This window comes from Gracilinanus agilis, chromosome 3 (genome assembly GCF_016433145.1).
Source record: "Gracilinanus agilis isolate LMUSP501 chromosome 3, AgileGrace, whole genome shotgun sequence".
NCBI lineage: Eukaryota > Metazoa > Chordata > Mammalia > Didelphimorphia > Didelphidae > Gracilinanus > Gracilinanus agilis.
This window is the reverse complement of record NC_058132.1, coordinates 286,359,564-286,376,893: the sequence shown is the minus strand read 5'-3', so window position 1 is coordinate 286,376,893 and position 17,330 is coordinate 286,359,564. Positions and strand designations below refer to the sequence as shown.

At 34.9% G+C, this 17,330-nt stretch overlaps 1 protein-coding gene across 6 annotated transcripts in view; it reads right to left on the bottom strand.

The window, feature by feature from the left end:
* Nucleotides 1-15,765, bottom strand: part of GTDC1 (glycosyltransferase like domain containing 1) — a 276,923-nt gene extending 261,158 nt beyond the window's left edge. For all 6 annotated transcript variants that reach the window (XM_044669891.1, XM_044669893.1, XM_044669892.1 and 3 more), the window contains exon 1: nucleotides 15,587-15,765. In XM_044669891.1, coding sequence (XP_044525826.1) covers nucleotides 15,587-15,765 — 179 coding nt within the window. The remainder of the gene's footprint in view (nucleotides 1-15,586) is intronic.
* Nucleotides 15,766-17,330: the final 1,565 nt, after the last annotated feature.

Genomic DNA, 17,330 nt, shown 5'->3' with positions numbered 1-17,330 from the left:
AAACTATTTCTATTATTTAATCAATGAGCAATATTACTGATTGTATACAGAAAAGAAATATTCACATTTTGTACAAGTTTCATAAATCAATAACTTCTCTTAGAGTTTAGATGCAAAATGAATTTTGGGACTGCTAACTTTAATAGAACGATATACAAAATATTGTAGTATGTAATGGAGTAAGGAAAAAATCTAAAAGGGTTAAAAAATGCAAAATCAACTTGAAAGAATTAAAATACAAGTTCTATAATACCTTTCAGTAAATAAAAACTAGTAGAACTCTTAAGTATTAGTTATTTGATAAAGTAACAAGGGGCAAATGAAAGAACACTGGTCTTGGAATCATTAAATACCTACTATATGACAAGTACTGTACTAAAAATACAGATATAAGCAAAAAGAAAGATAATACCCATCCTCAACAAACTTGCATACTGGAAACAAGGCATAAAAGGAAGTTAAAAGATAGGAGGATATGGAAGTTTAAAGTCCAAGCTGAGAGGATAATAAAGCAGGACCATGGTAAAAGGACATCCCAGGATTAGAAAGCCCAAAGGTCTCAGGAAAATTCTAAAATAGGCAGCTGTGCCATCCTGGTGAAATCTGGAGGGTCAACACAGGCAGGATTTTACATTTCAAATAAAGAGGATATCTTATTTGATCTTGGAGGTAATAAGAATCATTCAAGTTTACTGGATAGGAAGGGAGGTAATATGACATGATTAGTCCTAAGTTTTGGGAGGAGAAATTGAATATGCAAGTGGAAGATAGACCTAAGCAGAAAGATACAATAGTCACAGAGAGACAAACTAGAGGCTCTAACATTAGTACAGACAGGAGGTGATGAGGGTGTGACCAGGTGGTGGAAGTATCAGGGGAGAGAAGGGGGTGTTTTATGAAAGAGATTATGAAGTTAGACTATATAGGACTTGGCAACAGAGAGGACTGCAGGAGGTAGAGAGGCCAGGAATTAAAGAAATGATCCCTAGAATGATGTCACCGAAGTTTCAAGCTTGGGTGACCAGGAAAATGATGCTGCCCTACAACAGTGAAGTTAAGAAGATGGGAAGATTGGAAGGCAAGTTTTAAATGTCTATGGGACATCAAGTTCAAACTGTCTACACTAGTACACATGGGAATAGAGGTAGGGTAGAGATTAGTGGATAAGTATATCTAAGAATCATCATAATTAGAAAAATAGAGTGAGAAGAGAAGAACCAGGAAAGATCCTTGGGAGACACCATGACTAATGTATATGACCTGAATGAATATCCAGCAGAAGAGACAGAGAAGAAATGGTTGTACCATAGGAGGAGAATCATGAGAAAACAGTGTTGTGAAAATCTAGATAAAAATAGAATTAGTAAATTATCAATAATGTCAAAAGCTAGTTGACATTTTTCAGCTATTATAGACTTGTAGAAAAATCCCTGCATGTTCTTTGATTCACATACTTTTATTTTTCATATATATAGATATATCTCTAATGTACAATGTAACTTTTGTGATGGCACAGATTATTTTGTCCACCTTTTTATATCCTTAGAATCTAATACAGTATCTTTTAAATAATAGGCACCTAATAAAGTTATCAATTTTGTTTTTTTCTTTTAAAGTTTTTTTTTTTTTACAAATTGCATGTTGATACAATTTTCAATAGTCATTTTCTGACATTTTGTGATCCATGTTCTCTCCTACCTTTTCCCACAATAGCAAGTAATATGATATAGGCTATACAAGTACTATTACATAATACATACTTTGATGTTTATTATATTGTGAAAAAAGACACATATCATTTACATTAGAGAAAAATTAACAGAAGAAACAAAGTGAAAAATATTATGCTTCAGTCTGCATTCAGACTCTGTCAGTTCCTTCAATGGCTGTGGATGACCTTTTTCATCATGAGTCCCTTGGGATAGTCCTGAATTCTTGCATTGCTGCTAACAATTAAGTAATTCACAGTTGATCATTGTATATCATTGCTGTTATTGTATATAATGTTCTGTTGGTTCTACTCACTTCACTTGGCATAATTTCATTTAAGTCTTTCTAGGTTTTTCTATGATCATCTTGTTTGTCATTTCTTTTGGCACAAGAGTATTCCATTACAATCAGTCTCAGCTCATAATTGCTAGCCCTGTTTTGTTTTGTTTTTTATCTTTGGCAGAAGCATAGTAGATTCTGTTCCATCCCTTTACCATTACTCGGTTTCCCTGCTTTAAATGTGTTCTTTGTTGACAGTATATTGTGGGATTCTGGCTTTTAATCACTCTGGTAGCCTCTTCCATTTTAAGGGTGAGTTCATCCCATTCATATTCACATTATGAATACTGTATTTCCCTCCATCTTTATTCCCCTCATGTTTATCATATTCTTCCTTTCCTTTCAGACTTTCCCTGTTCACAAATGTTTTTGTTTCTGACTGCTGCCTTCCCAAGTTCAATCTCCCCTTTGTGCATCTCCCCATTTCTTATTCTTCCTCCCTTTCCCTTGTCCCCTGTATATGAGTAAGATGACTTTCTACAGCTACCTGCATGCAGATGTTATTCCCACTTCCTGTGCTCTTTGTGGTGGCAAAAAATTGGAAAATGAGACAGTGTCCTTTGATTGGGAAATGGCTGAACAAATTGCGGTATCTGCTGGTGATGGAATACTATTGTGCTCAAAGGAATAAAGAACTGGAGGAATTTCATGTGAACTGGAATGAGCTCCAGGAATTGATGCAGAGTGAAAGGAGGAGAACCAGGAAAACATTGTACACAGAGACTGACTATCGATACACTGTGGTACAATCAAATATAACAGACTTCTCTACTAGCAGCAATGCAAGAATCCAGAGCAAGGCTGAGGGACTTATGAGAAAGAAAACTAGCCACATTCTGAGGAAGAACTGTGGGAGGAGAAATGCAGAAGAAAAACAACTGCTTGAACATATGGGCTGATGGGAATATTAATGGGGATGTAGACACTAAACGATAACTCTAGTCCAACTATCAATAATATGGAATTAGGTCATGATCAATGATACATGTAAAACCCAGTGGAATTGTGCGTCAGCTAAGGGGGGGTAGGGATGTTTGGGGGAGAGGGAAAGAACATGAAACATGTAACTATGGGAAAATATTCAAAATTAAAATAAAAAAATATTCTGCCATCTTTGATCATACTAGTGTGCCTCTATTATTATCTTAAATAATATATTTTAATCCTATTAAATATGAATAAACTGAAATACAGCTGTTATTATTTTTTAATCTTGTAGTAAATCAGTGAAAGTTAAAAACAAAAGTCTGATGAAATTTCTAATTATTTAGCCAACCCTGGGTTGATCTATGAGCATAATCAAGTATTTTGAGAAATATAAGTATGTGTAAAAAACATTCTTTTAGCTAAATATTGCACTGCATTATCTTGAAAATACAAACACCAAAGACATTTACATTTCTTAGACTAAAATATTTGTAATTTAGGATTAGTCAACATTTGAACTCACAAATTTATTGATCTGTGGTTTTTAACTACAAATAGACACAAATTAGTCATTTTGGGGAAAAAAAGGTAGGGCAAGAGAAGACATGAATGTGAAAAATAATTAGGAAAGTTTTTTAATATATTTTGTATTTATTTTTTTAACTATATGTCTAACCAAGAAGTAAAAGGGAAATTTGGTAACTGGTTAAAAAGAGACTAAGTACTCAAAATTGTTCACTGGAAATACTGAATCACCTATCATAATTTCATGACATTTTATTAGTAGCCAGGCATAAACTAAAGCTTTAGGTGATTCATATAGTGCCATTTTGAAATAGAGGGTTTTCCCCCAGTATTCTAAATTGCAAAAAGAAAATACCTACTATATTCAAAATGCAACATTCTTACCAAGAGATTGCCCACTGACTTTCAATATATCTATGACATGTCACTCTAGCCAATAGCTATACCCATTTGAGTTCTAAGTCTTGAATTTTTAACTAAAATTTTAACTTCTATTATTCTTAATCAAATCATAGTATATACTACAGATGATGCTGTGGGTTCTAACACATCAGAGTTTTTCCCAACAAGGAAAAGAACACTTTTGCCTACCTTGAGGTAAATAGACACTATCTTTTTCATAGCATGTAGTGGTTGAGAAGCACAATGATAATACAACTTCCTTAATTTCTGTGGCTAAAGTAGGCTGAAGTATGGAATTAAGAGGAATGAAAGTCTATCATCAAAACTTACTTTTTTTTTTTTTTTGATAATTCTAAGAGACTGGAGACTCACCACAATTCCTCTCAGATTTAGACTTCTAATTAGGAACTGCAGTTGAAAAATGGTTTAATACTGGCTAATGCACTTAAAACTACATGCATGCTGAACATATTAAAGAACAAAAGTTTTCTGGGAGCTTTTTTCCATGAAGGAAAAAGTAAAGAAAACACATCGCTGTTTAAGTGGATCGCTGCCATCTGCCAACATTTTATCGAAAATGAAACTGATTGAAGGAAGGCAAATATTAAGATCATGTTTCCAAAGGCTTGAATGTTTTTCAGGTAGTTCAGTTCTAAAATTGCCACTGTTCCTACTTACTTTTTTTTTTCATTTTCTACTCCAAGTCCTAAATTACCAAATGCAGGCAGAGAAAGTATGTAATTTGTGTATGTTTTTATTATGAATATATTAAACAACACTCAAGTTTCAGAGAATGCTCAACATCAAAAATATTATATTCCACCTGTGATCCTCTCTTCACTTACTAACAGTGATAAAAACAAAGCCACGAATTAATTCAAAGTTTCCTGGAGACAAGGGAAAGATAATACTGCATTATTAAAAATGGCTTCTAACTTAGTTATACTAATACTCACTATATGACTCCTCTCTATTAACAGTTCTCATTTTGTTTTATGTCACACAACATGAATAGCAATTCCCAATTTTGATTTGAATAGTTAACAGCAAACTTCTCCTAAAAGCATTGTAGAATAGTTAGAATATATATTTAAATATGGAGAAACAATATGATATAACAAATGGAGAGCCAGCCTCAAAGGATGGAAGGACCTGTATTTATTATGTTCAAGTTCAAACTCTGACACTGAAAGGCTGTGTGACCCTGGTCAAGTAAATTAACCTCTCAGTGTCCCAGATGATTTTCTATAACTATCTGTGGCAGAACAATTACCTATCTGCACTGACAGAGGCAATTAGATTTCCAGGTGTTCTTATACATTAATAAAATCAAAGCTATGAACCAAATAAACACACATACATATATAAAGAAATAAATTTGGGGGAATTCCAAGGCATTAAAAAAACTATAGTGTAGGGGCAGCTGGGTAGCTCAGTGGAGTGAGAGTCAGGCCTAGAGACAGGAGGTCCTAGGTTCAAACCCGGCCTCAGCCACTTCCCAGCTGGGTGACCCTGGGCAAGTCACTTGACCCCCATTGCCCACCCTTACCAATCTTCCACCTATGAGACAATACACCGAAGTACAAGGGTTTAAAAAAAAAAACTATAGTGTTGCAAAGTAAGAGGAAGAAACCATCTTATATAAATATGAAACTATAACTACCATCACCAAAAAAAAAAAGCAATTGCATAAACATTTTTAATTCAAAATTTTTGAGATTTTCCCATCTGTTTCAGATGATATAGATTAAACTGAAATGATAGCATGAGTAGGAATTCTTATTCTTCTCTATTTTCTTTTTAAAATTCAAGTTAAAACAATTGAAATTTAATTGATGGCTTTTATTTTTACAGCACATTGTCAACTATCTGATGATCCCCAATTCAGTAAACTTTTTCATATAAGAAAGGAAAAGAAGTTAGAAAAAAAACAACAAAATGACAATTATGTCTGAAAACATAGGCAATATTTTCCAATTGATCAAACAATAAGCAAGTATTTATTAAGCTCCTATTATGTGCCAGGCACCCAACTCTCAAAGAAAAGGAGCCAAAGCACATTTCCTACTTTCTCTTCCAAGGTCAAGAGTGGTAATTACAATTACACACTTTTTGGTTTCCTTTTTTGTGTCTCTTTTATTTATACATTGAAATAATTCTGTAAATTGTTTCCCAAGTTGTGCTTTTTTAACTCCACATAAGTTGAGATAAACCTTCCTTATCTATTTTCACTGGGGAAATAATACATAAAATAAATTGAAAAGCAGTTGGGTAGTGAGTGGGGGGGACCCACACAGGAGCATGATGTCAAAGTCTGGAGAATTAGAAGCAGAGTTGGAAAAGAAAGAAGGGGAGCTGACCTGGGCACTTCTTCAAAATGGAAGTTTCAAGAGGAACTCATCAATCAGAGAAGAGTAGCAGGCAGTCAGATGTTCCAAGGTGAGAAAGTCTCCTTAAGGAAGGTTCTCTCTTTTTTTTTTTATTCCTGTTTGTATCACCAATGTTTAGTACAGTGCCTGGCACATAGTAAGGGCTTTAAAAAATGTCTGTTGACTTAATTTGACTAGAGGGTCCTTGTATACCCAGGGCTTTGCACAGTACCTGGAATGTGGCAGCTGTTTAATAAATATCTGCTGAATGGAACTAAATAATTGTATTGTTTTATTAAATAGTGTAATGTTTATCCTCCACTTTCTACCCATTACTGATGGTAGAGGATGTTCTATTTTGATGCTCTGCATGGCAGAAATCAAGGCAACATCTGGAAAGAGCTAACAAAATTTCAGGTATAATATATGGAATAAAACTGCCATGAGGGCTTATCTAACCCCATAAGAGAAGGCAAAATTCAAGAGACTGTTGAATTCATTGAGTCATCTGAAATTTAGTGATAAAAAATTAATATCAAAAAATAATTTTTAAAGGGGAGTTAGAGGAAATACCAGGAAGTCACTTGATTTCTTTCATCAGCATTTTAAATAACGATTAATGAACTTCAGGGATTCCATAGTAATGTTTCTATTGTGCCATTCTAATCACTTTACTCTTATTTATGTTCAAAAACCTTAAGGGGCTTCCCATTGTGGGGTCTAATGGAAAGAGTCCTGGGCTCATAGTCACTCCCCAAGGACTCCTTGCTTTTCTCTTTTCCTGATTAGCTTCATTTAGAGGGCTTTAAAGCATAAATCCTGTGGGGTTTTTGTCCAAATTCTTTTGTTATCCCTTATCCTGGATTCAGCTGACCAAGTTTGTATCCTGACTCTACTACTTATAAACTGTGACCTTGTACAAGTCACTCAACTGCTCTCAGTTTCTTCATCATAAAATGAGGAAATTGTAAGGCCTATTCCTCTAACTCATCTTTTAAATTAACTGATCTTTTAAATTCCTTGGCTAGCATTCAAGGTGTTCTACAATGTGGCTCCAATCTACCTTCTAGCATTATCTAAAACTATTCCTTTTCATGTACTGTGTGTGCCAACCAAACTAAAATATTTATTCTATTACTACTATATCAGAATATTGATGAGGGATTCTAACCCCAGAACTGCCACTAACCAGTGACACATATTTGATACTTTGGGGCCTCACTTTGGCTAGATATATATATATAGTTTGTTTGTTTGTTTTATTGCTATGTCTTGTTTTCACATTACAACCATTTACAGATTATGCCCACTTTATGAGAGTTCTCCTCTAACAAGGTAAAACAGTTAAGTAAAACTAAAAAATACACTGAACCTCATACTCCCCAATTAAAAAATTATTAAAAGAAATCTATTTTCACTCCCCTAACCTATTAGGAAAAAAAGAAAAAATATGCAAAAAATTATTTTTACCAGTATGAATAGTCAGGCAAAACAAATTTTCTCAAGGCCTGTATACAAAAGTATTTATGTCTCATTCAACATCTTAAATCCATCAGTTTTCCATAGCAGATAGTATCCTGTCCCATTCATATACCACGACTTTAGCTATTCCCAAGTCATTAGGTATCCCATTACCTTCTGATTTTTAGCCACCATCCATAGAGTTGCTATAAATATTAACTGATTTATAAATCTAGAGAGTTAGTCTACATGGTCACTGCCAACTAGAAGATTCAAACACATTCCATCACCCAGGAATTTGAAGTAGGAGTGGATCATTTCTTCATCTTGATTCACGAATCCACCTTTTCTTCATTCTAACTTCTACCACTTTGGTTTAAGTAATCATCACTTTATGACCAGCCTGTCTGGCTTCAACAAGGTTGTACTCTTCCTCCTCCAAATCTTTCTAGATGTCACAGCTCTGTCAACACTATTCTGATCACTGTTCTGCCTTCTCTACTATAGAAACACACTATGGTTCCTTTTCAGGGCTAAAATCTCTGTCTGATTTTCTATCCAATTCAATCAAATATTTATCAAGGTCCTGGAGGGCAAGGTGTAGGTGCTCAAGATATAAAGACAAAAAGAAAAATTTACTTCACTGGAGGAAATTTAATGAGAACTTCATAATAAAATCACGATGGTCTTCTTCCCCACTATTTTTCTGAAAAGAATTCGATATTCCAGATCTAGAAATCCTATTAAATGCACCAGAAACATTAACTATATATCAAATTCCAAGGCATGCTTTCCAAGTGGAATGCTGTCTTACTTCTCCACCTAGAGAAATCATATTTATCCTTCAAAGCCATACATTCTATCTGCTTTATGAAACTTCTTTAGTTTGTGAATACACTGATCCTTCATCTCATTTATCAACTCCAATAATGTGGTATGTTATTATCTAATTGTTTTGTGTAGTAATCTGGTTATGCTATAGTTAGCTAGATTATAAGCTCCTAGACAGCAAAATCAAGTATGATACTTCTGATGCCCAAGAAACTCAATAAATACTTGTGATTGTTGATTGAGATACAAAAGTTGATGAAACTAAAATATATTAATAGAAATTCAATTTCATTTATTAAGGTTGAGTAATTAAAGAATTTTTGTTTGCTTATTTCTATAATGTGGTAATGGAGAGAAACAATTTATGCTTTGAATGTAAAGTGGTATCCTCTTTGGTCTATGACAGATACATATAACTCTATATCTTAAAATACTGAGTTAGAAACACTCTTAGATCTGACTACCAGTTTCAGTAATAAGATGTCAAGAATAAGCATGCTACTTAGAAAAGCAAAATGATGCAGGCTCTTATTATACTTCTAGGGGTCTTTTATAGAACAGTACATTTTATATTCATTTCTGGCTTGTCATTTTTTTCACCACTCCATTCATTAAAAATAATGATATTTTGTTCTTTCCAAAAGTGTAATAAACATACAGTTTGTCTTTTAAAATATAGTTGTCAAATTTCAAAGGGTAAATATGCTTGAACATTTACCCTAGAGGTACTTTAAGGGCCAGAGTCTGTTACAAATAATATCTTTTATCCATATGAACAGTTACCTGGGGGGCTGTATAGAATCTCCTATGATATATGTGGGTATGTACATACACACACTTCCTCTTCCCCCCAAATCTATTAAAAACATGAACTTGAAGTTGTATTCTAGTGCTTAACCCCTTGGATCACAACGGCTTCATAGCACATGCTATTAAGCATACAAACACTTCTAAATTAGCACTTTGTGTTGAGAATAAACTAACAATTCCATTCACCAGCAATATATTCTTTTATTTTGCCCTTGGAATATTTTCCTTCTTTCAGGAAATGACAAAAGAGTGAAAAGAAAAGTGAAGACAAAAACAAAAGCCCTGAAATCTTCCTTCAGGGAACACTGTAACAGTTCTAATTTCCAGTTCTCCAGTGAAGGATTTCTTTTGGTTATTAAAGTGTAGCCATTCTTCTAGTGCTGTGTGTGTGTGTGTGTGTGTGTGTGCATGTGCGTGTATGTGTGCGCATGTATATGTGTGCTGGAAAAAAACTGGGTGGTTAATTATTTGGTTTCTAGGATTACTGTATGTCTGCTGTGTTGTGGTCAGTGTAATTTTCAACAAACAGTCCAGACAGCTAAACTGAACAATATATTCAAACATTGGGGACTTCATGGAGATGAAAATACTGTGTACGGAGCCTTAAGGGGCATGCAAAAGCCGGAAGGCTGTATGTTCTGGCTACAAAGACAGAGGTGGGGGGAAAAGAGTCCAAAGACAAAAAAGAATCCCTCAGTGCTTTAGCAAGGAATAGGGAAACCACTTAGTAAAGGAAGGAAAGAAGCTATCCTTCAAAACAATGAAATGCCTCATGGAAGATCCATAACTCATGGGGTTCACGGTGCTGTTCAAATAATTTACACCCTGACACCAGAAGTGATCTCAGTTCCTGGGGCTCTCACACCTGCAGACAAGAGACCAACTCCATGCAACCATGGAGCTGATTCTGCCCTGGGAGAATTCCGTTTGAAGGGATACACGTTTATTGTTCCATATCATTTCCATTGTTTTCGATATTGCATACGGTTTCATTTTTACATATTCAGAGAGCCTGGTTATAGGCTATTTCTCTCTGTCTTTACAATTGGTATGGTACAGTTATGGCCACCTATCAGCGGGGTATGTGGGATGATACAATGATGCTAAGACCCCTCCAAGGTTTTAAAAAATATTAATATACTATTTTCAATGAACTAGAAATATATCATTTTCCAAAAGTATAAGTACATGAGAATGATACGCCCCTCCGAATGTACGACCTGGGTCCATACACATGTGCATACACACAGAGTACCATTTCTTCATGTTTTCTTTTCCTGAAAGACTAGGAAAGAAAGAATATGAAGAGCTCTGAATTTCCCAGAATGAGGCAATGCCTTTCTCTATTTTCATTCAACCTAGGGGTCTTCCCTATGAAAAGGTAACATTACACAGGCAGTTTCAATCAGTCCATCACCAAGCATTTATTAAGTGCCTGCTACGGGCCAGGAACCATGCTTGAGGCTGGAGATACAGAATAAATGAAGTAATTCCTGTTTCTAAGGACTTAATATTTCAACAGCAAACAGAAAAAAGACATCTAGGCATACATGGAGAATAAATATAAAGAGAATACTAAGTAGTAAGAATAGGGTAGTCTGAGAGAGGGGGAACTAGAAGTTGAGAAGATAAGGAAAGATTTGATGCAGGAGGTACCTTTTGAGCTGAGCCTCTAAGGAAGAGAAGGATTGATTCTATGATGATAAGGTAATGAGTGAGTGCATTCCATATGGGGGGGGAGGGGCAGTCAGAGATAGGCGATATGGAATATACAGTATAAGCAACAGCTTATTTAAAGTTTCCTAGCTTTAAATGAAAAGACAACCTCAAATGAACTACAGTGTTTGAGGTGCAGAAACTAGAATGATTTTCATTGAGAAATTAGACATCACCATGTCACACAACCGAAAAGAACCAAGATAGCTTTATCTCAGTATAACTCATGCTTCCTGCAACTATGTGTATATACATAATCCAGCATTTATGTTATTTTTAAAGGTTTTCAAGAATAGAGGTCAACTTTATCTAGGAGTTGGTTGCAATATCTAATGTTTCTTTAGTCAAAAAAAATTTTTCTCATTTCATAAAATGTTATGTTACCTTAAGCCCAATCCCTCTTTTCTTAGCCTCTGTAAAGATGTAGAATAAGTGTTTTGTAGCACCATTTCCCTCTTAACCCTCTCTTCCATAAACTATGAGATACACTGATAAAAAGGATATACTTCAACTTTTTCTGGTTAGAATTTTACAACTAATTCTCCAAAACACTATTTTATAACATTAAGAATTAAAATTTTTAAAGTGAAATTTTGCTATTTGCCTCAATTTTGAGAAAGGGCAGGAACATATCCTTTGTTATTCATTCAGCTATATGCACTTGATATGATTAAATTACACTTACAAGATCTACATATCAAATACGGACCACCGAAAAATACTTATTGGCTTAATATCTATAGGTTCCCAAGGAAAAGCTATGGCAAATATCTTTTGACACTAGTATGCTTTATTTTTTTATAGTTATTTTTTTAATTTTTTTAAACCCATAACTTCTGTGTATTGGCTTCTTGGTGGAAGAGTGGTAAGGGTGGGCAATGGGGGTCAAGTGACTTGCCCAGGGTCACACAGCTGGGAAGTGTCTGAGGCCAGATTTGAACCTAGGACTTCCCATCTCTAGGCCTGTATGCTTTGTTTATTCATTCATTCATTCATTCATTCATTCATTTATTTGTTTGTTTGTTTGTTTATTTATTTATTTGTTTGTTTATTCATCTATCTATCTATCTATTCATTCATTCATTCATTCATTCATTCATTCATTCATTCATTTATTTGTTTGTTTGTTTATTTATTTATTATATTTTTAAGCCCTTAACTTCTGTATATTGGCTCCTTGGTGGAAGAGTGGTAAGGGTGGGCGATGGGGGTCAAGTGACTTGCCCAGGGTCACACAGCTGGGAAGTGTCTGAGGCCCAATTTAAACCTAGGACCTACCATCTCTAGGCCTGGCTCTCAATCCACTGAGCTACCCAGCTGCCCCTGTATGCTTTATTTTTTAACCCTTACTTTCTGTCTAATTATCCATTCTAAGAGAATTGTTATCATATATTATAATTATACTATTATAAATTATTATTATATATTATATATTATATATTATATATTATATATTATAATTCAGAAGAGCAGAAAGACTAGGCAATCAGGATTAAGTGACTTGCCCAGGGTCACATAAACTAGAAAGTATCAGAGGCCACATTTCAACACAGTTCCTCCTGTCTCTAGGCCTGGCTCTCTAACTACTGTGCTACCTACCTGCCCCAACACATCTATACTTTATAAGCAATTGGGTATTTTATCTCACCTTCAAAATAAAAAAAGCTAAGAAATATTTACTTTAATCTACTGACATTTCCAGAAAATTTTCAGTATAATAGAAAAGTCAGAAGTCTGCCCGCTTCCTTAGAAAAACAAAACTAGGAAAAATCATCTGGAATTTTTAACAAAAGAGAAAAAAACAACTAATGCAAATAGTGATAGATGTTTCTTATTACCAAGAGAAAGTGGAGCTAGCCTGATTCGTGGACCTGATGCACTTACATTTTTTGGGAATATTTTTGCTATATAATGTGCCTTTAAGAATAGCACATACAAATACTGGACAAGTTTAGAAAATAATTGATGCATATAAATCATTTTGTAAGCCCAGTAATGACATATGTAGTTCTTTATTGCTTTAACTTTGTGGTCTTCGACAATGAGATGTTCTTAGTGTTTACATGCTAAAAGTGACAGCAATGAAAATACTTTTCCTTTGTAAAAGAAGCACTACTCACACTTCCAATTTAGCTGCTCTAAGGAAAGGTGGCAACCCAGCACATGAGCCCCTCTCTGAATCAGAAAACATGCTAACTAACTTAGCCCACATTTTTAAGTGGCTATCATTTCTCATCTCCACTCCCCATGATGTTGACTAGTTGACAAATTGAAACTAAGTTATCTCGGGTCATTTTAACCATAAGTTAAACTAATGAGGTATATGTCTTGGAGTGATGTCTTATTAGTTTAATATAGCTAATGCTGGACAACTTGAGCTATTGACCTTGAAGAGTATTGGAGGAGGAGATTTTTAATACAGGAGAAATTTACCTAATAGTTTGTCTTAAACACTCCTCCAAAAGAACAGAGCTTCAGAGGGGGAGCTATGAAAATGCACACTCCAATGCTTTAAGGCCAAGAGGGAATAAATGATAGGCATACCTACATATACACACAAACATCAGGACACACTATATACATATACACATATGTAATCATACAAAGGATTGAGTGCACATTTAGTTACAATAACTTTGCTTAGAATAAATATTCAAAAATGAAAGCAAAGAAGCATAGAAAAGATGAATGTTAATGTCTGAATCTCTGCTGAATTGGTATTATATACAGTTGTAAAGTTAAATGAAGATATATCACAAAATTAACTATACTGTATAACTTGTGCTTAGGTAATATATTATGATAGGGCCTTGAAAATGCCAAACTCTTCTTACTCTCTACCCCTGCTATAAGTAAACTATTCTATCATTCTTGTCAATTAAAAATTGTTCTATTTAATATACTTGTTTAAAATTTTACTGCCTTGTGAATCAAGAATGCCCCCCTTGAAGACTATAACCAAAAAAAGTAACTGAATTGTGATATTTGGAAGCAATAGTTCATTTTATGTTCACATCTTGAAATCTTTTCAATTCAAAGTACTCAGCAATAGGAATTTACCACCATTAAAATTAATGTCTTTCCTTAACGATAAGCCCTATGGACTCATATTTGCCCCTTACAATTATTTCCTTTATTAAAGGCACAGCTAAACTCTTGTCACCTTTTACATAGTCACTTTCTGATCTGTCAAGTTCAGTATTATTATCTTACATATACAAGGCATCCCCAAAATGACACTTTAATGAGATTTTAAGTTACTGAACTTAATAAATGTCCACCAAGACTTTTTGGGATACCTTGTATTTTACATTTACTTTTCTGTGTACATCCTGTTTCTCCTCTGGTGAATTTAAGCTCCTTGAGGACAGGGATTCCTTTTTTTTTTTTTTTGGTATGTTTTGTACAGAAGGCTTTTTTGCCTACTAACAATAAATGCTTCTTTGAGGAATGCTGAGTGGCTTGGATGAACAAAGAAGGTCACAACCTAGCAAATGGAAATCTCTACATAGCCCAGCAGTCAAGGATATAAGGCACTTAAGACTTTCATTGGATAGAGCTTTGGACCTGTAGTCAGGAATACCAAAGTTCAAAGTTCAAATATAACCCCAGACACTTATTACCTATGTATCCCTAGGCAAATCACATAGCCTTTATCTACCTTGGTTTCTTTTCATCTGTATAATGGGGATAATAATAGTACATACCCCCAAGAGCTAGGAGGATCAAATGAGATAATAATTGTAAAGCACTTATCAAACTGTCTGGAACATCTGATTAACATATATATGTGTGTATATATATATATATACACACACACACACACACACACACATATATGTGTATCCATGTAAACACACACACAAATTAAGTTCCTTGTTTTCATTCTGGAAGTAAGCACAAGGGACACTTCTCCCCCTCTCCATCTCCAGTATACCTTCCCTATAATTATTTCCTCATGAGTCAGAGGAGAAAAAACAGGTACAGAGCAGAAGGGGTACTAATACAAAGCACCATGGGAAGAAAGGGCTTCTGTGTCCCTCTTAACCATTTTCATTGGTGCTTTACCTCTATTTCCTTCCAATATCTGATTGTATGAATCTTCTTCCAGTATAGCTCCTATTTTCCACCTCGATGCATTTCTGAATCTACCTGAGTATAAAATGTGTGCCTCTGTCTAAGCAGGAAAGCAAGAGTCAGTCAGAACCTGTGATGATTCTGAAAAGGCTCCCTCCAAATCAAGGAAATGATCAAATGGTCTAAGAAAGAGTGGGGAAGTGACCTGATTTAGAAGCTCTCTACGGCATGGAGACACTGTTGCAGTGTGTGGGCTCCTTCAGCAATCTCCATAAACACTCAGCATAAAATTCACTATGACAAGAAATGTGGTTAAGAGGCATTTAACCAAAAAGCAGTAGAAAGCCAACACTGAATCAAAGCATGCAACATTAGCATTCTCCAAGCCCCAAATCAGGAGCATCCCTTACACTTTTTACCTGTAATTATCACTAACTGGAACATTTTGAGAGAAATATAAGGCAGATGTTCTTGCTCTCCAATGCCATTTCTTTGCAGGAAGAGTATAAAGCACACAGTCTTCTATCTCTTCTTGTAAGAGATCCACCAGTTGTTTATGGGAGCCTCCATAAAAAGCTTCAATGATAAGAGTACTCATTGACTTTCCCAAATCTTCATGAAGTCTAAAAATTTAAAGGGGAAAAAAATATCTGATTTACTTCTAAGCTATAGGGCTAATTATATATTAGAATATTTTAAAATAAACCTTAATAGTTTATTTTATAAATTTGTAGGTGTTTTTTTCAGCACCTAAAGAGTAATTATGGGGGCTCAGTGGATAAAGGGCCAAGGCTTTAGATTCTTTTTTTTTTAAGCCCTTAACTTCTGTGTATTGGCTCCTAGGTGGAAGAGTGGTAAGGGGTGGTAGGCATTGGAGGTCAAGTGACTTGCCCAGGGTCACACAGCTAGGAAGTGGCTGAGGCCGGGTTTGAACCTAGGACCTCCTGTCTCTAGGCCTGACTCTCAATCCACTGAGCTACCCAGCTGCCCCAGGGCCAAGGTTTTAACACTGGCCTCAGACACACCCTAACTGAATGGTCCTAGGCAAGTCACTTAAGCCTCAATCCCTAGCCCTTACCACTCTTTTGCCTTAGAAGCAATATTCAGTACTGATTCTAAGATTCGAGATAAAGGTGTTTTTTTAAAAATTAAACATGCAGTCAATTTCATTCTATTTTCTCATTTAAAACATGGATTAGGTTTAGGGTTTTTTTGTAAATAATATGTCTGTTTCACTAATGTTCCCACAAAGTACGAATGTTTTCATTTTTGAATTCCGTTTATGTTATTTTGGCACTCTAAAAATCATTTCCTTTCTACTATTCATTTTTTCTCCTAATCCATGAAGTTTAATGTCTTTAAGATTGATGATTCTTTATAAAGTATTTAATTTTATCATTCTTTCCCCAATTATAATTTCCTTATGCCTATTAATTGACTTACATCAAGTTCTTCTTTGACTTAAATAGTTCTTGAGCAGGTGTCAAACACATGAGGCCACATGCATTTCATAGCACCCCTGAATGTGATCCAAACCAGATTAAAATATAATTGGGAAATATTTAACAAAAAAATGAAAATTCAATAAAACAGATAATATTAATATGTGATTTTTAAACTCAATATGAAACCCATGAAGCTCTATAAAAATATATAAGTACATGAGTACAGTTTTGTGGTTCTCATTTCTTTTTTAGTTTGATGCCACTCTCCTAGACCATGTGAATCTACCTCCTTGGAAACTAACTAAATCTTAGTTGTGTTCAGTTGTGTCCAAAACTTCATGACTGCATTTTGAGGTTTTCTTGGCAAAGATACTGGCATAGTTTGCCATTGCCTTCTACCAGCTCATTTTAAAAACATGGAAAGGAAGACAATTAGGGTTAAGTGACTTGTTCTGGGTCACACAACTACTGTCTGAGGCTGGATTTGAACTCAGATTTTCCTGACTCCAGACCCAGTGGGCTTTATTCAGGGCACCACCTATCTGCCCAATATTAGTAGCCCAGGAAATGTTTGCATCTACTTCTTCTCACTGTCCCCATGAAAGGATATTTGAATGAAAATAGTATCAAATGAAGTTACCACAGCATAATTCACCTCCATCCTTCCACTAATAGTATACCTTTTAGATACTCCTCCTTCAGATGTATCTAATCGTCC